General features: G+C 39.3%; 1 protein-coding gene across 2 annotated transcripts; it reads right to left on the bottom strand.

The window, feature by feature from the left end:
- Positions 1-24952, bottom strand: LOC124144460. 2 transcript variants are annotated; one of them, XM_046513871.2, is made up of 10 exons: positions 24856-24952; positions 20486-20721; positions 14760-14855; positions 13697-13875; positions 11357-12277; positions 9264-10730; positions 8551-8687; positions 6931-7058; positions 3650-3727; positions 1-2365 (listed from the first exon to the last, which is right to left on the bottom strand). In XM_046513871.2, exons 2-10 carry the CDS (start codon positions 20709-20711, stop codon positions 2205-2207), a joined length of 3393 nt encoding a protein of 1130 aa, XP_046369827.2. In that variant the 5' UTR covers positions 20712-20721; positions 24856-24952; the 3' UTR covers positions 1-2204. The 2 variants fall into 2 exon arrangements, with proteins under 2 accessions (XP_046369827.2, XP_046369828.2); XM_046513872.2 differs by lacking the exon at positions 3650-3727.

Raw genomic sequence — 24952 nt, 5'->3', positions numbered from 1 at the left:
TCCTCAATAATGAAAATAATTTATTTCGCCACATCCTCTAAAATACATATCTACACATTCAAGCAATTAATACCCATTGATCATAATCAACCAATGACATTTCAAACATGTAATACTAATATTTTCTTTGTGTTTCTTGTGATTCCTTTGTGTTTACGTGTTTGTATGTCTGTATTGTGTATGTATAAATCATAATGTTTTTTTTCATTTAAATACTGTATTTGTTCCGTAATGGAATGTTTTCAGCAATAAATATTAACGTATCTTATCTATATTATCACATACCAAGTACCTACATGGTGAATAGCACAATAAACAATGAGAGCATGTAGACGAAAAGGTGTTTCAAAGTTTGGTTGTAATTATAAGCGAGGTAAAAGAGACCAGGAGATTTATAGACATCAAGTACAATTAGGCAAAAGAATGTTTACATATGAACAAATATCCCTTTGTTATTTCTTTGCTTTTTCTCAAGATAAGATAGAATGTTTTCTTTCCTATCTGTTATTGTTTAATGTTAGTTATCTTGTTAAACTACTTAGTGAACCACTTACGTAGTAACCTATATCCTCATTGTCTGCATGTGATGCTGTGTCTGAGCCATGGGGGTTGTGTGGGTCAAGCAATTGGGAACACCTTGTATGCTTATAGTAACCTGATACATTCTGTGGCTAGTTCCATACTGAGAGAAATTTCTGGAGTATGGAAGGTGCCATACAAGTTACTGGATAACACTGTTACTGCTTCATTGATATCCTAAAAGATAGGCACATTTCTTGCATTTGGCCTAGGACTATATTGCTCTATAAGTGTCATAACACCGCCGTAAATAACAAGTGGTCATCGATGGGAGGTCACTAATCATTTCGACAGGTAACACATTACTATAAGTGATCATAACCCATCTCCGTATGTAGTCAAAGACTAACCAATATGAGGTGATAACCAATCTCTGTACAGGTGGTCAGAAAACCCAAACATATAAGTGGTCCTAACACATTTCTAAAGGTGGTCATAACTCATACCTCTAAATGGCCATGGGTAGTCAAACTACGATTCGATAGGTAAACAAAACCAAGACATGTAAGTTGTCCTAACACATTTCTAAAGGTGGTCATAACTCATACCTCTAAATGGCCATGGGTAGTCAAACTACGATTCGATAGGTAAACAAAACCAAGACATGTAAGTTGTCCTAACACATTTCTAAAGGTGGTCATAACTCATACCTCTAAATGGCCATGGGTAGTCAAACTACGATTCGATAGGTAAACAAAACCAAGACATGTAAGTTGTCCTAACACATTTCTAAAGGTGGTCATAACTCATACCTCTAAATGGCCATGGGTAGTCAAACTACGATTCGATAGGTAAACAAAACCAAGACATGTAAGTTGTCCTAACACATTTCTAAAGGTGGTCATAACTCATACCTCTAAATGGCCATGGGTAGTCAAACTACGATTCGATAGGTAAACAAAACCAAGACATGTAAGTTGTCCTAACACATTTCTAAAGGTGGTCATAACTCATACCTCTAAATGGCCATGGGTAGTCAAACTACGATTCGATAGGTAAACAAAACCAAGACATGTAAGTTGTCCTAACACATTTCTAAAGGTGGTCATAACTCATACCTCTAAATGGCCATGGGTAGTCAAACTACGATTCGATAGGTAAACAAAACCAAGACATGTAAGTTGTCCTAACACATTTCTAAAGGTGGTCATAACTCATACCTCTAAATGGCCATGGGTAGTCAAACTACGATTCGATAGGTAAACAAAACCAAGACATGTAAGTTGTCCTGACACATTTCTAAAGGTGGTCATAACTCATACCATAAATCATCACTCGTCTCACTACAGCTACAACTCCTCGATCATGGACATAGCAATACGTATCAAATAATAATAATCTCATATTGTACATATCAAAGCGGCATAGTGAATGAATATATGCATGTATGTAATATTGTATAGATAATTATCTAGACATATGTGCTATTAATACGGACACATCATGGATCACACTGTAAAACGTGTTTAGATCCAACACACAAACCTTAAAAACAGCTGATAAAGATATATATACTATGATTTTGAATGAAAATGTACAGAGAGTAGCGCACGGAAAATAGCACCGTGGGTTCTGCTCACTGACATCCGCATGGACGCATTGCGCAGTTTTTTTCACAACGACCTCTATGTTGTGCCTGCCTCGTCAATGTCATTGTTGTCATTCGCTGTCCCGGGAGAGTTTCCAGCCTCTTCTCGATCTGGTCTATGAACCGACCGGCCTGGGAGCTCAGGGGTTCCTGGGATGGCCGTCAGGTAAGGATTTGGGACTGAATGTTCCCCTTGCACTGAAATGAGACAGTAATGATTGACACCGTTGGTAAATATGTGACGAAACCTGGTTTGTTAATTTGTTTGTTGTGTAACGCCGCGATCGGCAATATTCCAGCTAAATGACGGCGGTCTTGAAATAATCGAGTCTGGACCAGACAATCCAGTGATTGACATCATGCTCATCGATCCACGCCTGGCCACCCGATCCCGTTGGTCGCTTCTTACGATAAGCTTAGCATGGGTTGCTGAAGACTTATTCTGACCCAGGTCTTTACGGGTCTGGGACAGCTGTAATGCTAATATCAGAGGCTGTATGACTGTCATTTTAGTCACATAGTCACATAGTCGCCTTTTACGGCAAGCATGGGTTGCTGAAGACCTATTCTACCCCGGACGTAGCCTGAGACATCAAGAAAGAGAGTGAAAGAGGGCAATAGTTAAGTTGAAATACTATATATTAATAGTGGCTTGTTCAATAGCCGATTTAATTGGATCATGAAACTTGTGTTACTGGGGGGTCATTCCACAAAGCGAGCTTAGCTCTACGGCTATCGTACGTCGACGTTGATATTGTGAATTACGACAGTTATAGTGTTGGGTTTGTGGCACCGGGTCGGGACTGGCAAAGATATATCCATAAAGGCAGGATTAGAAACAGGTGCATGTGTGGTTTCATTTTGATCGTCAACGTTAAGTATGCACTGATCGTGGACTAGGCAATGTTGCCATATATCTCATGAATGATGCCACAGCAGGTATAAGAAATGACGGAGTGAGATATGCCCCCTGGTCCAAAAGTGATCGGATTGAAAAGGAGTTACGACAGCCCTAGCAGTAAGACTGGTTAGTGGCACGGGTCCCCGAAACACACCTAACGTGCACGTGTGCCCTGACACTGTAGCCTGATCGTCTATCGTGCAGAATAAGTGTATTGAAACAACAATACGTCTTCATCTAAATTAGATTGTACAAAACAAGTCTGACTGACATTTTATTAAAAAGTTCAAAGAAAAGATAAGATAGGTAAAGAAACAGATCTTAGATATCTTGGTTAACAATGTTTGAAAAGTGGTAGATGTCGCTTGTCACTAATTCAAGAAGACATCGAGATATGATGTCTTGAAAGTATTTTGGAAATAATCACAGTTCTGTCATGACTCAAATATGACGGATGTTGTAACATATGACTTATTAAAGTACATATTCGGAAAGTAAGGAATGGCCTGCTCATATTGTGCCCACGTGTGGACACAATGGAACCCGGGGTCTCGCAGTCGATGTACATGTACAGCTCTTACTCGTACGGTGGTCTGGTGACGCCTTAGGAGATGAATGATCAAGTTCGTGGTAAACACCTTCTTGGTCAGACCCCGATGCTGTAACGTATTATGTTAGAACACGTATTAATAACAAGAAGAATCATTTCCATAATCACAAGACATCTCAAGGAAGATAATTTATGGATGTCAACTTCTTTATTATTAGGAACACCACGTTTCGGAGTGTATACCTACAACAGGTGAATGAAGGAGTAGGTATACACTCCGAAACGTTGTGTTCCTCATAATAAAGAAGTTGACATCCATAATTTCTTTTCATGTGTATCACTTCTATATTACCTTCAAAGACACTTACTAAAAGCAGAGTCCATTGAACGATTCTAATTACATCATAAGAATGCTTCTGATTCAATGGTAACTTTTTTTCATATGAAAACTCTACGTTCTTCTGTAAGTCGTGTGGTCATCTTTTTTCATATCGTTACAGCATGCATTCACAAAATAAAGAAAAAACGCAAATACCCTTTTTCATGTTTTTTTCTGATTCCCTACCAAATAGTGATGCTACCAGGTTTTCGCGAAAAGATGATAGGTAAGCTTATCATACTCCATCAGTCGCACCCGTCCCAATACATGCAAAGGCAAGACAATTGTTCACCTGAAAAGATAACGGATATCATTTTTGTCACTGAAGCGTCAGATTTGGAACTTTATTGTCCTCCACATGTCTACCATAACTCATTTTGAAAGCTTTACTAACGGCTTGAATGTTTACACAAGTTAATTACTTGAGGTAACAATTGTCACGATTTATCTAATAGTGTGTGATAGCACAAATTCTTGTCATAGGTACTAAGTGATAACAGCTTACCATGTGATAGAACAGTGTTCGTTGTAACAGTCCTTCAGTTTGAATAGTTATAATTACACAATGTAGGGAGTGAATCTGTCCCGAATGAATTGATTGACAAAAATATTTTAATTTCAGATAAATCGTAAGGCCGAGTTGAGAACGTGCTTCTTTATGTTGTATCTAAGGTCATCTAGTAATTTGTGTCGAAGCGATGGTATGACGTCACGTTGAAATTGGCCTCTTCGCAAACAGTGAAAACAATGGCACAACTGGCGCGACGACCAAAGCAATCAGGATGATACATGGTTATAATGTTCAATGACTGACTATGATTTTACTACGCCTTTAGTAATATTCCAACCGGGGACACCAGAAATTGGTTGAACACATTGTACCTGTGTGGGGTAAATCGAACACGGGCCTTCGGCGTGACGAGCGCGAACGATTGAACTACGGGGCGCTTGAACTGGATCAAAACATGAAAATCCATCTGATCTTGACGATATGGCATTCCAATATTGCAATATCAGTTTAACATTTATTCATTATTCATCTATTATTTATTATGCATGTTGTAAAGGTATACACATGTCTTCAAACAGTTGACAATTATCATCATCATGATGCTAATAATGAAGACAGAATATAGTTTCAGATATACCTGCCATAATTTACATTGCCATAAATATATTAATATTGTGCAAAGGATGTGTTTTGAATGGACAATAGTTTCAGCACATGACTATATTATTTCTTTATATGATGGTTTGTCCTTCATTATTCAAGATTGGTACAATACATACATTTTTGCAACAGGTCAAATTTGCACTCGTACGTTTAAAACGTATGTATGAAAATGTTGAGGGTGCTGTTACTTTATGAAATACAATATATCTATAAGCTGTCTACACGGGTCCACATGAGGGCATTACATTGTAATGGATGAGAAAGAAAGATATGTAAATGTGTTTATCAACTTGAATTTAGAAATCTTCTGAATCAGTCTATCACTGAAATTGAACAGAAATGAGGGTTCCCCTTTTAGGACCCACGAACGTATACTCGAAACAACTAAGACATAAAATTAAAACGTCATATTCAAGTAAAGACTGTTCTTAGAGTGAGAAACCCTCGCCGCATGAAGAAATATGAAAAATGAAAACAGTCCAAGACCAAAGAATTGTTGTTGGAGTGATTTTGGTAAATATTCATAAACCCCTAACTGTTACATACAGAAATGGGTGAGATTTCGTTACACAAGGACTAATAGCATGTTTCTCAAAAAAACTGTAAGTCGTGAAATTAATGCGTCTCTATAAGAATGCGACGACTGGCCCCTAGCCAAAAAATGCAACTCAATATGAATGCGACAACCCCTCCTCTCAAGCATCAGTGAAACATTGGCGATCAATTTCCTTTACTAACACTTCAGTAGTTATATTAAATATAGTAATATGAATACTTCTTTTGATAACTGATCATGATATGGCTGAAATGAGTGCTGATATGACGTAAAATATCAACTCACTCACTCTTTTGATAATTAAGGACCATAAACGTTTTACTCCTGGCATTTATATGTACGAGAAAGAACATGATTAATATATGATGTGATGTGACAGTGATGTGATGCGACTACACATGATCTTACTAAATACGTTGATTGTTACTACTTGTAGACTTTGGATTCGGTTGACTGACTATTTTTGTCAAGTTGGTAGAGGTTGAAGTCAAGGTGATATCAGATCACCATACATTATTATTGTGCAGATATATTAGCGCTAATGAGAAGAAAACTCAAAATAATAATAACTCTCTGGTTTCTAGATTCTCCCTTACGCCAATTATGTAAAGAATCAACAGAAACAGTTCACATTCTTTGACAAAAAAGATGTCCGATGCAATTACATATTTTGACTTGTACCATATGTCCCCATGTTATTTCAGGTGAACAATTGACTTGCCCTTGTATGTGTTTTGGACGGTGCCAACAGTGGGGAAGGATACGCTCACCCTTTCGCGAATACCTGATTGACAATGATTCATAAAGAAATGCTTCTGATATGGTCGGAATCGAACAATGGACAAGAAAGAACAAGATCCGTTAGAACAAGATGTTTCGTATGATTATGGGAAGGGCTTTTTCATTTATATTTTATTATTGTGTACGCATAAATGCTGGAGAGATAATGAAGAAGATGACTACATAACTTGGAAGTATGAAAGAACATAATGTTTTATGAATAAATGTTACATTAAATGATTTGGATTTTAAGATAAAAATAACAATGCTTTGAATACTCAGTTAGCTGTCAAAGAAAACTGAAAATGACGTGTAGCTGAAATGATGTTAGGTATCAGGTTTTATGCTTTGTACTCTAAGGAATGTTATATCAATCAATGTTAACTGATATGGGGAAATAAAAACATGATAAAAATATCTGACCACCCCTCGAAGCAGCTGTCCGACAGGTCTTGACCAACACAATTACGAGTACGAGGACAATGATGACGAGCACAGCCACAATCACACCAAGGCTGATAGATGGCAGGGTGTCGCCGTCCACACGTCCGCTTTAAAGAATACAGAAAACAAACGTAAAAATGTGTATTCTAATAATGTCAGTGGTAAATTGTTATTCAGTACAACTCAAATTACTCTCCGAACGTGATATATGTGTAGAAGAGAATGCTCAGATGTGACAGATGTTGAGGACAGAATGCTAAACTGGTGACCTATACAGGGTAGAATACCTTAATAATGGCAGATATGTAAGGCTGTATACCTTAACAATGACAGGTGTGTGAGGGGAATAACCTAAAGATGACAGTTATAATGTAAGGCAGAATTCCCCAAAACGGACAGTTGTGTTAGGCAAGAATACCTCAAAATGACAGCTGTGTGATGCAGAATACCCTCATAATCACAGTAATTTCAGACTGGGTACCCTAGTAATGACAGCTGTGTAAGGCACAATATTTCAATAATCACAGTTATGTAAAATGAGATGCCCTATTAATGACAGCTGTGTAAGGCACAATATCTCAATAATCACAGTTATGTAAAATGGGATGCCCTAGTAATGACAGCTGTGTAAGGCACAATATCTCAATATTTACAGTTATGTAAAATGGGATGCCCTAGTAATGACAGCTGTGTAAGGCACGATATCTCAATAATCACAGTTATGTAAAATGGGATGCCCTAGTAATGACAGCTGTGTAAGGCACAATATCTCAATAATCACAGTTATGTGAGATGGGATGCCCTAGAAATGACAGCTGTGTAAGGCATAATATCTCAATAATCACAGTTATGTAAGAAGGGGTACCCTAGAAATGACAGCTGTGTAAGGCACGATATCTCAATAATCACAGTTATGTAAAATGGGATGCCCTAGTAATGACAGCTGTGTAAGGCACAATATCTCAATAATCACAGTTATGTGAGATGGGATGCCCTAGAAATGACAGCTGTGTAAGGCATAATATCTCAATAATCACAGTTATGTAAGAAGGGGTACCCTAGAAATGACAGCTGTGTAAGGCATAATATCTCAATAATCACAGTTATGTAAGATGGGATGCCCTAGAAATGACAGCTGTGTAAGGCATAATATCTCAATAATCACAGTTATGTAAGAAGGGATACCCTAGAAATGACAGCTGTGTAAGGCATAATATCTCAATAATCACAGTTATGTAAGAAGGGGTACCCTAGATATGACAGCTGTGTAAGGCATAATATCTCAATAATCACAGTTATGTAAGAAGGGATACCCTAGAAATGACAGCTGTGTAAGGCATAATATCTCAATAATCACAGTTATGTAAGAAGGGTTTACCCTAGAAATGACAGCTGTGTAAGGCATAATAACTCTATAATCACAGTTATGTAAGAAAGGGTACCCTAGAAATGACAGCTGTGTGAGGCATAATATCTCAATATTTACAGTTATGTAAGAAGGGGTACACTAGAAATGACAGCTGCGTCTATTACTTGCCTAGTAATGACAGCTGGGAAGATGGAAACAACGAGATGCAAATAATTCAAATACGTCTTTACCTGGAAGCAGATTCATTGAATTGTTTGGAGCATCTGCCGCATTCCACATCGTTTTGACAACTAGATGAAAGGTCCACTTCAAACGACGTATCGAGGTTTGAAACCGCAAGCTGTAGACCATTTTCAGACGTTCCAATCTAGAGAAATAACCGTTCTGTAACTTGGTATAACATTATCAGCTATAATGATATATGTTGCAGTCAATGTACAAAATTTGATTCACGTAGGCAACTTATAAAATGCCTAAATATTTAAGTTATTTTACAAATTAACTGAATATCAGTCCGATTATTTGACAGATTGTCTACAAATTATTTAGAAGTTCAAAAATAGTTTGAAACATCACAATAGACTAATTATGCTAGAAGCGAAACAAAATTAAAATACAAAATTGATTTTCGTTTTCTTTTAATCCTATTATTTTCAAGCCCTGGTGATGAAATTCAACATAAAAATGTTTGGAATTCGTTATTTGAATAATTAGTAAACTGACTGAAATATTTAGGGGGTTTGTTGCTTGGCTAAGTGATTGTTTACACATTGACTGCAACAGACAAACAAATAAACACTAAACAAAACTGTTTCTCTCGCGTTTTTGAGAATAATAATATTATCTATTTCATTTATTGTAATTTTAATATTATTTTGTAAGGTATTGTGGTGGGTTATATTAGAGAAAATTACCGACAAATCTTTATTATTTACTAACTCACCTTTTTGTAGCTGAGAGCAGTTCCTTCTCTGATAATCTGATAGATAGTGTATGCTACATTGCCTTCACCGTTGTCGTCGAATACACGAACATCTCTGCCATCGTAATAAACATCAAGGCGAATATTCTTAACTTTTTCTATTAGTTTAGCTGTAGAATAATCGGGGCAATTTGGAAAAGAACCGAAGCAAGTGTCTTCAAGAATTTGATTAAATCCCATGATAAGGGCATATACACCATTCATGGCAAACGGTACCCATGTGTCTGTATAACGGTACTCGTTTAACGTTGAAGCGCTACATTGATTTGTGTGGGTCTTCTTAAAACTCAAAGGGTAATAGCACTTGCTACGTTCTTCTAAGTAGCCCTGCAACCAAAGGTTTTCTGTTTGCTGTAAATCTATTTCATGATAATGATCTCCAAAACCCACGTTCCGTGGCAGATCTTGTCCAATGGTTAAACTGCCGCGTAATTTAAAGTTATTCATCAGAGCCTGTGGACGTTTCCCCCAACTTTCTCCACCAATAAACACGAACTCTCCATTGTTTACCTCCTTATTGAGTGCAGTCATTAGAATGGGTGTCACATGAGACCGCACAAAGACGATAACCATTTTAGCATGGCAAAATTGCCTCAACGCAGAAACGTAGCCAACAAAACTGGAAGCAACAGTCGTGTCCGGGATCTTCAGAGATTGAGCGATGCAAACTTTGCGAGTCTTTGCGGACTTTTCTAGTGCTTCCTTTCCTGTTATGCCATACACTTCATCTGTGTACAATATTTGAACATACTTGGCGCCCAAAGTGTTAGCAAGATCCATAATAACATCAGCTTGCTTATTGTCAGGAGAACATGTTCTCATGAAGGTAGGATGCAAGGACTTGTCACTGAGAAGAACGGAGGTTGCAGCATAGGCAATTAAAAGCTTATCTATTTCGGCCAAGAGAGTCGACACCGGGACAGAGACGGAGCTGGCGTATGGCCCAACGTATCCAAATATTTTATCAACAATCAGGGAACTGTTTAAATTTGACATCAATTTCAGTTCACCTCGATGCAACTGTATTATTTGTTCTCTAGCCCTGAACGGATTATTGCAAGTGTCAATCAGAACCAGTCCAACAGTTTTTCCCCCAAAAGCCGATCTGTACGTAGTTTTCTGCGAGTTGGCTCTCTTAACTGCATAGGAAATACTTTCGGCAATATCAACACTGTCGGCTGTCCTCAGTTCACCACACTGTAGAAGGTCGCCTTGTTTATTGTTGTGGATGGGGACAAGCCCCACTATGTAGTAGTCTCCAGGAATGTATAACACATCTGCAGGGGTGATGATACGACTGCACATATCACATGTATACGTCGGTTGACACTGTGCTGCTACGGGCCCCATCACCTCATCACCAGCACTTGTGTAGGACCTTATGCTCTCCTTGGATACATTCACCTTTGAACCATTATAGTCTGCAACCTACAATGCAATGGTTCTTTGAGTGGCATTTAGAAGTTGGTGTGATGAAGTAAGACGAGTTCTATGGATGAACAACTTCTTTATTACAATTAGTGCGACGTTTCGGTGTAGATCCTAACACCTTTATCAAGGTGATGGATGGTGCTCAACAACATGGGTTGTTGATAGCTGAGATTGCCACGTCTCCATGTAGACGACGTATAATTTCTTTGAGTGGCATTTGTTTAGCACCATCCATCACTTGCTTGATAAAGGTTTTAGGATCTACACCGAAACGTCGCACTAATTGTAATAAAGACTTTGTTCATCCATAGAACTCGTCTTACTTAATGCAATGGTTGTGAGTATTACTACACAGTCGGAATTGTTTCAATCCAAACTTGTGGAATCATTCTGAAACGGGCGTTTTAGTAACAAGATTTATATCCAGATTGATTGAAATACAGGGTGTATTTAGTTCATACGGATTTGTGGAACATCTTGCCTCGTATATGTATGGACAACAAACACATTTGATCACATTGGAACTTTTTAATTGTTTCAATCTTTACTTGATATGGGTTTAATATATCATTAAAATTTCAGTAATCTATCGCATAGGGCGATGCGCACACATTTTCTCTCACCTGTACATTGCAAAACCCAGTGTTGCATTTCTGGTAGTTGTACACGATGTAGGTCGAGTAGTTTCCACTTTCCTTATACAAAATCTCTCCGTTCTTGAATCCAAACTTTAACCGAAAGGGTGACAGCTCTGTAAACTCAGCGGCAGAGTTGACTTCTACTGAAGCCATTTCCTCAGTAAATTTGGCCTTGTTGGCGATATAATCCTCAAGCTCTTTACATATAGTACCTGTTTGCTGAGGACACTTCCTCTCATATAAGGTCTTGTACGTCTTTGCAAAGGCGGCTGCGGCCATCAGAGCGTAGTTGGTGTAGATGGAAATACGTGGTACTGAAGCTGTGGACTGTTGAAGACAGTTTAGTGGAACATCTGTTGCATTTGTCAAAGGGCACCCGCTTACTTGTTCCATGTATTTCAACAGCCAATCATTATTTTGTATGCTTTCTAACATTGCAGTAGCATCGGTGTGAATCGACTGCCAGTGTGATTTGAATAGCGTGACATCATAGTATGGAGGACTTGGCGTGAGAAGTCCTTTGGCTAATGGGTACACGCTTCCGTCGGACGTCATCAAATAAGATTCACTATCACCAATAGACTCAGACACTATCATCTGGAAGATGCTGAGCTTGATGTCAAGGAAATCAAACATCGTTTTTGCTGTTTCAGCATGGCCGAAAAAAGCCAAACCAAGGACTGGCGATTCTGATTCTTGTTCAAGCTTATCACCAATTGACTGAAAACGTTTTCGCTGTTCTTCGCTTCCGGATCCTGGAGATATAGAAACGTACACTGGTACGCATATACCCTGTCTCTCTGCCGCAGATTTCAGCGATTCGGCTCCTTCTCTGCCGTACGTGTCATTATCATACACGATGGCAATATAGTTCCACTCGAGTGACTTCATCAGCTGAACCATAATCTGGATAGAATATTGATCATACTTGTATATTCATTCAATTTGTGATTTGTTCCTGACATGTAATTGTATTACAATTCCATCTACGTTGAATTATATAATATTAATCCGTTCATGATATAAAGAAATGGTATTGCACAAGTTTATTTTAAAAAATGTATTTACCCTGTGTGCTTTCTGATTTGCGTTGACATTTTTTATTAAATACATGTAAAACTGTAAATTATAAATTCAACCTTTGGTGATATATAAGTGTCATATGTTTACTCAGCTGATGGATGGATAACAGTGTTCCACTTAATAAACGCTTTTTTATATAAACTGACAGCCAAAAACTTCACCACAGTTTCAAATCACTCTGGTTTAAAACCAAAAAAGATGGATGCATAAAGTAAAATGTATTGAAAAGATCAAAATCTCAACGAAATCAACATACAGCCTCTGATATTGGCATTACAGCTGTCCCAGACCCATTAAAATCTTGGTTAGAATAGGTCTTCAGCAACCCATGATAGATGTAAAAGGCGACGATGCTTGTCGTAAGAGGCGACTAACGGGATCGCTTGATCAGGCTCGCTGACTTGGTTGATCGATGTCATCGTATCAGAATTGCGTAAGATCGATGCTCATGATGTCAATCACTGGATTGTCTGGTCTAGACACGCTTATTTACTGACCACCGTCATATAGATGGAATATTGCTGATCAAACAAGCAACAAGCAGTGAGAGAAAGTGGCACATTCATTAGACCTTACTTATTACAACTGCATGCAGTATGACTTCAGCATGCCTACTGTAATTTTACAAACTGAAAAAATAATATTTTGCCGTAATATGTCTGCTAAGGCAATACACCAAGCTAGGTGGTTTAATAATGTTGATGTAATGATAGGAGAAATGTTTGGAATAAAACATCATCACTGCACAGAGTGTGTATTCCAATCAATAGCAGCAATAGAAATCAAGTTAATCTTACCAAGGGACATAAATGTGAAATAGGTTGAACACTGACGTGATCTTACAATGTTATTTATCAACCCATGACCTCTTCTTGTTTATTTTTTTAACTCCGCGTCAGCAATATTCCGGATATATGACGGCGGTTAGTAAATCGAGTCTGGACCACCCGCCACCTCTTACGACATGTATGTATATATGTTGCTTACGATCTAACCCGGATCTTCACGGGTCACCTGTTATTGAATAAACGATAGGCGTGCCTTTGTGATTGTCTGTGTTTCAACACAACATCAGCACACTACGCTGAAATGTGACTAGACACCAAATCAGCCAGCGATTGCTAAAATCATCGTTTCTCTGACCCAGTTTTGGTAGACACTCATACACCCTTTGCCTGTGTTGGAATACCATCCACCAGATTGACCCACTGTACAGTCTTTAAAACATGTTGGATCTCTTACGTCTACTTGTATATCATCCGTTTCTATGACCCGGTACAGGTTTTTGTAAATACTCTTGTCAGAGAGAATGGCGGCTGTGGCGGCGTAGCTGATCTGCAGCAGACGATCTTCCTCAGGTAGTGAACTCAGTAGACGAGACACGGACTGGGTTTCTGAACTGAATTCAGGCCCCGCAACACCTAAGAAAATGAATTTTGCTATCATGTATTATCGGGATACGTTAGTTACTATGAAATATGAGTGAGTATAGTTTTAGGCCGCTTTTAGCAATATTCCAGCAATATCACGGCGGGGGACACCAGAAATGGGCTTCACACATTGTACCCATGTGGGAATCGAAACCGGGTCTTAAGCCTGACGAGTGAACGCTTTACCCTCTAGGCTACCCGACCGCCCTGCAATTATGAAACAGATACTGTCAATGTGCTATACATACAGGTATATTTACAAGTATTTCATGGACGTGAATGGAGTGTTCATCTGTGTTCAAACACATCTTAATATCTCATATATGTTTTATATGTCATTACAAACAATGTGTATAATTATTTATTGCATATCATACATGTATATAACACCTGGGAAAATGTTTTGAAAACCTGAGTTTGCACTCCCCCTCCCCCTCCCCCTCCCCTGTCTTCAGATTTAAACCCAATCAAACATTTATTGATGCATTAGATCAACGACTGCGAGCATGTCAGCAACATCAATAGAACCTCCGACGGTTGGCACAAGAACAGCAGGCAGAGTGGGTGAACATTCCCCAGGACACAATTCGGGATCTGCTTCCATGGGACAACGATGCCAGTTTTGGACACTAATGGTGGTCATACAAAATATTGAGAACAGATGACCTTCACCTTGAAACTCTACTGTTCAGTGTGTGCCATGGTCAATGACAATGATGTGTGCCTATTGTGAACAATCGATTACCAACTGTTTATTATTCATATGATATATAAAATATACATCTAAAATCACGTTTGCGTTTCTTTTTTTGCAGAGTATATTACATATACCGGAGATAGAGAGTCAAATATTTCTTTATATAAACACGCCTTACCTTGGAGTTTAGATATACCATTCCATTTGTTCATCATTGCAATGGTTGCCTTTACCGCCAGAGGGGGCTGGCCGCAGGTTTTGTATGCATGTAAACCTGCAACATGAAATCTCAGTTTACTTCCTGATCAGTCGAATTCCTAGAAAAAAGTTGTCAAACGCCTGAGTGCATTACTTTCTAATCGGTCGAATCATTGCAGCCAGCCATGCATGGCAACCGATTGGTATCTACTTATTTATTTTGTTAGGGGTGTAAGGCAATAGTAAGTGAGTGAGTTGGGTTTTACGCCGCTTTAACAGTATTCAAGTTATATCGCAGCGTGTCAGCTTAATGTGGGAGGAAAGCCCGAAGTGATGCAGGTCTCAGACGTTTACCACTTCGGTGAAACCCACGAGCAGGGGTGTGGTGCTGACAAACCTAGAAACACAATCGGGGCGAACCGGGATTCAAACCCACAATCATAGGTTTCTGGCGTGTCCAAGGGGACGCAACTTTGCACAGCGAATCGCGGCACCTTAGACGACTGGGCCACCCGTGCCCCCTTTGTAGGGCAAGAGGGAATGGGTGGTGTCCCATCTTTGTATATATTATAACATTCTTTCTCCAACAATCTATATATCTACAATGAAACATTTACACCAAATGTTTATACCAAATATAACAATTTTAACAAATATTTTAGCACAGTCACCACTTATAGGAGCATGGTTTTAAGAATGTTTTTCAAGGAGAACATGGCAATTATTGTTTTCATTTAGTTTGAGAATAATTTCCTTAGGTCAAACTTGATTCCCATTAGAACCACCCACAGTGGTACAAGAGGAAAGTTAAATGCCATAGATGTAATACATAAAACACACTGAGGTATGGTAAAGAAGGTATGACGCTAAACATGTTGGTGATGTTAAATGGGGTTTAACGTCGCGTCCAAGATTTTTGCTCTTATATAGCGACGTGCATGCACATGTGTGGGTGCGGCTGCTTGTACTGGTCCGGACTGTTGCCTATCTATAGTGCTAGTTCATGCCCCCATTTCACTACGACCACGAATATCCCGAATCACCCCGAAAAGGAAATCGTTCTTGTTCGTAGATAAATCTCAATCATTTCTTGAACTTCTCAAATGAATCTTATTTGATTCCCAAACATTCGTACAGTTCGCGGGAGTTCGTCGAATCGGCGAGAAAATTTTTGTTTGTCACAAACTTTCGTGGAAGGGTCCCCGAATTGAAATTTCGTTGCTGTATCGTAATCCATTCGTAATTCTTATGTTCCGTAACAGCTTCTTAATCGATTCTTTTGCAATCTTGGCTATTCTTATGGATTCGTGGCTCCCAACATTTCTTGTCCTCAATCCGAAAACATTCCGAAACAGCCACGAAAGTCCCGAGTCAACTACGAATCATGTAAGAATTAATTAATATAAGCAAGAATAACATTCGGCATATTCGTAACTTAGTCGTAGGTGATTCTAACAATTTGTGCATGATCCGTACATGAATCTTTTAATTCGTACATGTTTCTTAACCCATTCTGGCTTTCTTTATATTTTTAGCTACGAAAGTTTGCATTATTGGCCGAATCATCACGAATTGCGAAAGTTTCCTTTTCGGGGTGATTCGGGATATTCGTGGTAGACAGAGTATACTGACTCCGAGCCGACCAGTCCTTGTTTTAGCCCCTTAATGCCGAGCGCCAGACAGGGTAACAACAAGTACCATCTTTTAACGTATTTTGGTGTGACGCGGCCGGGGATCGAACCCCGGACCTTCCGCTATCCGGGCGGGCGCTTTACCACTAGACCACAGAGGCGGTCCTAAACATATAGGATTGCATATAATGTACCATATTAAATATCAATTGTAAATATTGAGACATTTGGTTCAGTAAATTTAAACTCATTGAAGTTTGTATAAATAATAATCTGTATCTAAATACATTATACTTTTGTTATCTAGGACATTACATTTATACAGAGAATTCGTCTCCAATAGATAGTGACTTGTAATGATGGCACGTTCAATCCTCTCAGGATAGACCATGCCAGCTGCTAGATTCTACGGGTAGAGTGTGATTTGAGGTTCTCAATTTAAAAAGGGGATATGAAATAACTTTAGGGAGAAGTATATATGTTTCGAAGGAAGGCAAATTTTTAAAGGAAGAATATTCGTTTCCCTTAGAATTTGACGGTAGAGAACTATTCCATGATCAAGCCTTACCGTAGCATCTCAACAGTAACTATCACAAGGCTTAAATTGTTAATTCTTGTAATTTGAATGGCTTATTCATGACCAGTGGAAAGCATAAATTTTCAATATCTTCAAAAGATCTTGTTCATACATAGAGACTATTTATTCTCACACGCCCAGCAAGTTTGCAACGGAATCTGTGTATTCCATGTTTCTGGGTTTATCTTTCTTTATATTGGAGTACTGTCTTTAAAAGCATAATTGACACCGATATCAAGCTGATATTATATTATTATATATGTTAATAATAAAATGTCTGACTAAATAAGGTTTAATATATACTTGATCGCTGTTGATTAAGTGAAGTTTTCTGTTACCCCCAAGACTTCAACTCATTATGGCTTACACCAACTATAGAAATAACATTGAAATATCACTTCTTCCGCTCATGGAATAGTACTCTACGGTCAAATTCTAAGGGAAACGAATATTCTTCCTTTAAACATTTGCCTTCCTTCGAAACATATATACTGCTCCCTAAAGTTATTTCATATCCCCTTCTTAAATTTAGAACCTCAAATCACACTCTACCCGTAGAATCTGGCAGATGGCATGGTCTATCCTGGGAGGATTGAACGTACCATCTCTGGAAGTCACTAACTATTGGAGACGAATTCTCTGTTTAAATGTAATGCCCTAGATAACAAAAGAATAATGTATTTATATACATAATATTATTTATACAAACTACAAAGAGTTTAAATTTATTGAACAAAATGACTAAATATTTACAATAGATATTTGATACTGTAAATTATATGTAATCCTGTAAGTTAAGCGTCATAACTTTATCACTGTAAGTTTACCACTGTAAGTTTATCACTGTAAGGCTTGAGACACGTAGACAGTTTATCACTGTAAGACTTGAGGCAGGTAGACAGTTTATCTCTGTAAGACTTGCGGCAGGTAGACAGTTTATCTCTGTAAGACTTGAGGCAGGTAGACAGTTTATCACTGTAAGACTTGAGGCAAGTAGACAGTTTATCACTGTAAGACTTGAGGCAGGTAGACAGTTTATCACTGTAAGACTTGCGGCAGGTAGACAGTTTATCTTTGTAAGACTTGAGGCAGGTAGACAGTTTATCACTGTAAGACTTGAGGCAAGTAGACAGTTTATCACTGTAAGACTTGAGGCAGGTAGCGAGTTTATCACTGTAAGACTTGAGGCAGGTAGACAGTTTATCACTGTAAGACTTGAGTGAGGTAGACAGTTTATCTCTGTAAGACTTGAGGCAGGTAGACAGTTTATCACTGTAAGACTTGAGGAAGGTAGACAGTTTATCTCTGTAAGACTTGAGGCAAGTAGAGAGTTTATCACTGTAAGACTTGAGGCAAGTAGAGAGTTTATCACTGTAAGACTTGAGGTAGGTAGACAGTTTATCTCTGTAAGACTTGAGGCAGGTAGCGAGTTTATCACTGTAAGACTTGAGGCAGGTAGACAGTTTATCTCTGTAAGACTTGAGGTAGGTAGACAGTTTATCTCTGTAAGACTTGAGGCAAGTAGAGAGTTTATCACTGTAAGACTTGAGGCAAGTAGAGAGTTTATCTCTGTAAGACTTGAGGCAGGTAGACAGTTTATCTCTGTAAGACTTGAGGTAGGTAGACAGTTTATCTCTGTAAGACTTGAGGCAGGTAGCGAGTTTATCACTGTAAGACTTGAGGCAGGTAGACAGTTTATCTCTGTAAGACTTGAGGCAAGTAGAGAGTTTATCACTGTAAGACTTGAGGCAAGTAGAGAGTTTATCTCTGTAAGACTTGAGGCAGGTAGACAGTTTATCTCTGTAAGACTTGAGGTAGGTAGACAGTTTATCTCTGTAAGACTTGAGGCAGGTAGCGAGTTTATCACTGTAAGACTTGCGGCAGGTAGACAGTTTATCTATGTAAGACTTGAGGCAGGTAGACAGTTTATCACTGTAAGACTTGAGGCAAGTAGACAGTTTATCACTGTAAGACTTGAGGCAGGTAGACAGTTTATCACTGTAAGACTTGCGGCAGGTAGACAGTTTATCTTTGTAAGACTTGAGGCAGGTAGACAGTTTATCACTGTAAGACTTGAGGCAAGTAGACAGTTTATCACTGTAAGACTTGAGGCAGGTAGCGAGTTTATCACTGTAAGACTTGAGGCAGGTAGACAGTTTATCACTGTAAGACTTGAGGCAGGTAGACAGTTTATCTCTGTAAGACTTGAGGCAGGTAGACAGTTTATCACTGTAAGACTTGAGGAAGGTAGACAGTTTATCTCTGTAAGACTTGAGGCAAGTAGAGAGTTTATCACTGTAAGACTTGAGGCAAGTAGAGAGTTTATCACTGTAAGACTTGAGGTAGGTAGACAGTTTATCTCTGTAAGACTTGAGGCAGGTAGCGAGTTTATCACTGTAAGACTTGAGGCAGGTAGATAGTTTATCTCTGTAAGACTTGAGGTAGGTAGACAGTTTATCTCTGTAAGACTTGAGGCAAGTAGAGAGTTTATCACTGTAAGACTTGAGGCAGGTAGACAGTTTATCTCTGTAAGACTTGAGGCAGGTAGACAGTTTATCTCTGTAAGACTTGAGGCAAGTAGAGAGTTTATCACTGTAAGACTTGAGGCAGGTAGACAGTTTATCTCTGTAAGACTTGAGGTAGGTAGACAGTTTATCTCTGTAAGACTTGAGGCAGGTAGCGAGTTTATCACTGTAAGACTTGAGGCAGGTAGACAGTTTATCTCTGTAAGACTTGAGGCAAGTAGACAGTTTATCACTGTAAGACTTGAGGCAAGTAGAGAGTTTATCACTGTAAGACTTGAGGTAGGTAGACAGTTTATCTCTGTAAGACTTGAGGCAGGTAGCGAGTTTATCACTGTAAGTCTTGAGGCAGGTAGACAGTTTATCTCTGTAAGACTTGAGGTAGGTAGACAGTTTATCTCTGTAAGACTTGAGGCAAGTAGAGAGTTTATCACTGTAAGACTTGAGGCAGGTAGACAGTTTATCTCTGTAAGACTTGAGGCAGGTAGACAGTTTATCTCTGTAAGACTTGAGGCAAGTAGAGAGTTTATCACTGTAAGACTTGAGGCAGGTAGACAGTTTATCTCTGTAAGACTTGAGGTAGGTAGACAGTTTATCTCTGTAAGACTTGAGGCAAGTAGAGAGTTTATCACTGTAAGACTTGAGGCAGGTAGACAGTTTATCACTGTAAGACTTGAGGCAGGTGGACAGTTTATCACTGTAAGACTTGAGGCAGGTAGACAGTTTATCACTGTAAGACTTGAGGCAGGTAGACAGTTCAGACTGTTACTGTCCCTGTTACTCACATCGATTTTAACAGGTATGTGTTGTATTTGATCCTGCTGTGAAAATTGATGTTTGGTCATTTCTAATGCGTACTTACAAATGTGGTTAGCTACACGGTGTAATAACATTTTAGAGTAATGTGAGAAAAAATACTGAAAGTAAAATACCAACAACACATTTTTCACTCTGAGTTTAAAAAAAGATTACCTACCGAGTGAAACATTTTGAATGTAGTTTCTGTCATTTAGTTTCTTAAAGAACCATCTCATTGCTTCGTGCGTCTGTATGGAGCTTTGAACTATACTGTCACATGATCCCCCTTTATAGTTTTGTACCATGAACATCCCGCCAAGGACCGCATCGCCATCCATTAAAACATCGCTATTGACGGTGATGACTCCAGGTAGGTACGACAGCGAAAACAGTAGCAGCAACATCACGGATGCCCTGAGGAGAATGCGAGATAATGTGAATTGCCATCCAGCGATATATATTGTTACGTATCAGCCTGAATAAATATGTATTCTATCTGCGTAATTCTTCGATAAATGATAGATTTGTTCCCGGTAAAATAGTTCATTGTCTGTGTCTGGTTGAGGTACATTGTCTGTGTCTGTGTCTGTGTGTGTCTGAGGTTCATTGTCTGTGTCTGTCTGAGGTACATTGTCTGTGTCAGCATCTGTCTGAGCTAGAGTGTCTGTGTCGGTGTCTGTCTGAGGTACATGATCTGTGTCGGTGTCTGTCTGAGGTACATTGTCTGTGCCGGTGTCTGTCTGGGGTACATGATTTGTGTCGGTGTCTGTCTGAGGTTTATTGTCTGTGCCGGTGTCTGTCTGAGGTACATGATCTGTGTCGGTGTCTGTCTGAGGTTCATTATCGGGGTCTTTCGGGGGTTCAGTGTCTGTGCCGATCATGTTATGGAGGTTCAGATATTAATATCTCTGTACAATTGTCAATTCATTAACCTTCCGCTTTTACTGGCCCAATAAGGAAGGGAATTATGTTTCCTTTCATTGGTGGTATTTCCGGGAAAATATAATCAAATAATAGGTTAACAGATCTCACATGACCTTTTACCTCACGTAACTGTGAACAGGTTATGAAATCTGTCATGAAATCAGTAGGAAAATATACAAAATGACTAAAACAAAACTCCCACTGTGTGTACAACTCAAATAATTGTCCGGATTGTCTATTGTTCATTAATTATTGACAGCTTAATAAAAAATTAACATCCTGTAACAATTATTATCTAGGGTCTGAGGTCTGGCTCATTATTGTGTCCCGATGCATTTAGTCTGAATATAATTATGGATTCAACTGAAATTTGGTAAATCCTTACCATGCCTTGTAATCAGAAATATTTTATTACACGTGTCTGATACATTTATTGAAATTTCCTTGGTTATTCGCCTCCAAAATCAGGATTCTCACCAAAATAGTTTTCCAGGTATCGTTTGTACTTAGTGTTACGAGCATTTCCTGTATGCCTACTTGATATCCAACATTGGAATTTAGATGTTCTTTCATTCGTATTATATTTTACTGTATGCTTTACATTCCCATCCAGACCATAATAAGCTTTTATTTATTGTGTTGCATTGCTCGGTAGATGCAGCGCAAACCATGGCGCCCTTGATATGGATAGACGTGTTTGTTTTTGAGGATTATCAAAATTGAGATATAAATGAAAATGCAACAGCGTTCAACTGTCAACAGAATAAGGTAGGGTTTTACGCCGCGTTTTGCAATATTCCATCAAATACCAGGTCCCTGAAAATTGGTCATACAGAATAGATGTATAAGTCAGTCAGTGAGTATGGTTTTACGCCGCTTTTAGCAATATTCCAGCAATATCACGGCGGGGGACACCAGAAATGGGCTTCACACATTGTACCCATGTCTTCGGCGTGACGAGCGAACGCTTTAAGCACGAGGCTACTCGACCGTCCCGAATAGCTGTATCAATTAACTTTAACTATAATTAACGTTTCATCATAAGATCCTAGCATATTGTGCGTTTGCTTACCGGTTTCCCAAAATGTTTTGCTGACGTATGTGCATGTTGTAAATAAATTGTTAAGTTTACACTATAAATATATTATAAATAACAAAAGTATTATTCAAAGTTATTTTGACGTGACTAACACGACCTCATAATCAGTAACCGCGTCCCTGGTCTATAGGACCTGAGGAGTGTGTGAGTGAGTTGGGTTTAACGCCGCTTTTAACAGTATTCCAGTCATATCACGGCGTTTCAGCTTAAAGTGGGAGGAAAGCCCGAAGTGATGCAGGTCTCAGACGTTTACCACTTCGGTTTAAACCCACGAGCACGGGTATGGTGCTGACAAACCTAGAAACATAATCGGGGCGAAACGGGATTCGAACCTACAATCATAGGTTTCTGGCGTGCCTAAGGGACGCAACTCTGCACAGCGAATCGCGGCGCCTTAGACGACTGGGCCACCCGTGCCCCCTAGGGCCTGAGGAAGGTTGGTGGTTCATGCTAAAAGACGTTGAGACATGGTACTACCAGTAAATGCAGCCACACACACACATGCTTTTACGTCTCTGTAGAAGTGGAATAATCTCAAAATATTAAAATATTAAAAATTAAACCCCATTTCACCTCTCACAATCAGTATATATCAACATGTTAAATATTCCGCCAGCAATGAATTCACCCACTGTATAACACTTCGGACCATGAAGTGACTGTAAATAAAGCAATAAACCCTGTCAATATCCAATAAAAATCTCGGCATTAAGCAGTCACACCTTCTAAAACATCATGTAGGGTAACACGAGCCTTCACTTGGTTGTATACAATGCCTTAAAGGAGACGGAAGTTGTTTATACGAGTTATGTCATAATGATGGATCTGCGCAGCATATACATGTTTTAAGTGAGTGAGTGAATGAGAGTGATTGTGAGTGACTGAGTGGATAGGTGTGTGAGTGAGTGAGTGAGTGAATGAGCTTTTAACAGTATTCCAGTTATATTGCGGCGTGTCAGCTTAATGTGGGAGGAAAGCCCGAAGTGATGCAGGTCTCAGACTTTTACCACTTCGGTTTAAACCCACGAGCACGGGTATGGTGCTGACAAATTTAGAAACATAATCGGGGCGGACCGGGATTCGAACCCACAATCATAGGTTTCTGGCGTGCCCAAGAGACGCAACTCTGCACAGCGAATCGCGGCGCCTAAGACGACTGGGCCACCCGTGCCCCCGGATGGGTGTGTGACTTGTATTATTGACTTTAAGTGATTAACATTGCAAATTTAATCCAGACTTATTTTGCTCAGTGGACGAGTTATATTCAAGAAGGGACTGATCCCTATGTTAAAGTAAGAGAGTTTCTAAATTTGTATTCTGAGATCACTTTGTGCAATACCTCTTTTTCGCCACCAACAAAGATGTTTCATGTTGTCATGGTTCAAAGTTAAAGCGTCCGCTCGTCACGCCGAAGACCCGGGTTCGATTCCCGATATGGGTACAATGTGTGAAGCCCACTATCTGGTATCCCCCGCCGTGATATTGCTAGAATATTGCTAAAACGGCGTAAAACCATACTCATTCACTCACTCATGTTAGGCCGCCTTCAGTGTAAATGACTAGATCTTGAATAAACATGCACAATATCAATATGAAATGTCACGGTTAGGTGTTTAGCAATGTGTGGAATGTACAGTCATGTAGTTGACAGCCAAAATGAAATTACACAAGCTGAACAAACGTTTCTTAAGTGAAAATCAATACTGACATTTGTAAGAAATCATAAAAAGACGCCTAAACTTTCACTCATACAGATGTCTATACTAGTGTCTGACTGAGGTACATTGTCGACCGCCTCCGTGGTCTAGTGGTAGGGCGTCCGCCCGGAGAGCGGAAGGTCCGGGGTTCGATCCCCGGCCGCGTCTTACCAAAAGACGTTAAAAGATGGTACTTGTTGTTACCCTGTCTGGCGCTCGGCATTAAGGGGCTAAAGCAAGGACTGGTCGGCTCGGAGTCAGTATACTCTGTCTGAGTTGGGTATCCATGTTAAACTGCGGCATGGTATCTCAGTGAGCTAGCACTATAAATCGGCATCAGTCCGGACTAGTACAAGCAGCCACACAAACACACACACGTACATGCACGTCGCTATATAAGTGCAATAATCTTGGACGCGACGTTAAACCCCATTCCACCACCACTACATTGTCTGTGTCGATGTCTGTCAGAGGTTCAGTGTTTGTGCCTGTGTCTGTCTGAACTACAGTGTTTTTGTCGTTGTCTCCCTGAGCTACAATGTCTGTGCCGCGTCTGTCTGAGGTTCAATTTGTTTGCCAGTGTCTGTCTGAGCTCCAGTGCCGGATTCTGTCCCAGGTAAAGGTGAATAAACTTGCATAATAATAATTCGAAATTTCACGGGTAGTTGTTCAGCTGTGTATGGAATGTTCATGCATGAAGTAGACATCCAAATTGAAATAACACAAACTGAACAAACGCTATTTTCGTGAAAATCAATACGGACATTCGTAAGAAATCCTGAAATGACGCATAGTACATTTTATTCATACAGATTTACACTCACTTACCTTGAACATCTGTGGCAGGCGCATTAGACGCGACGGAGATCCGGAATAAGACTACGATCTGTCAACCCGGCTTGTTACGACTGGATGGGCACAGGGT

Source organism: Haliotis rufescens, unplaced genomic scaffold, assembly GCF_023055435.1.
Source record: "Haliotis rufescens isolate VD_foot unplaced genomic scaffold, xgHalRufe1.0.p SCAF_7, whole genome shotgun sequence".
NCBI classification, from domain to species: domain Eukaryota; kingdom Metazoa; phylum Mollusca; class Gastropoda; order Lepetellida; family Haliotidae; genus Haliotis; species Haliotis rufescens.
Note: the sequence above shows the minus strand (reverse complement) of the source record. Positions and strands in the feature narration are given on the sequence as shown.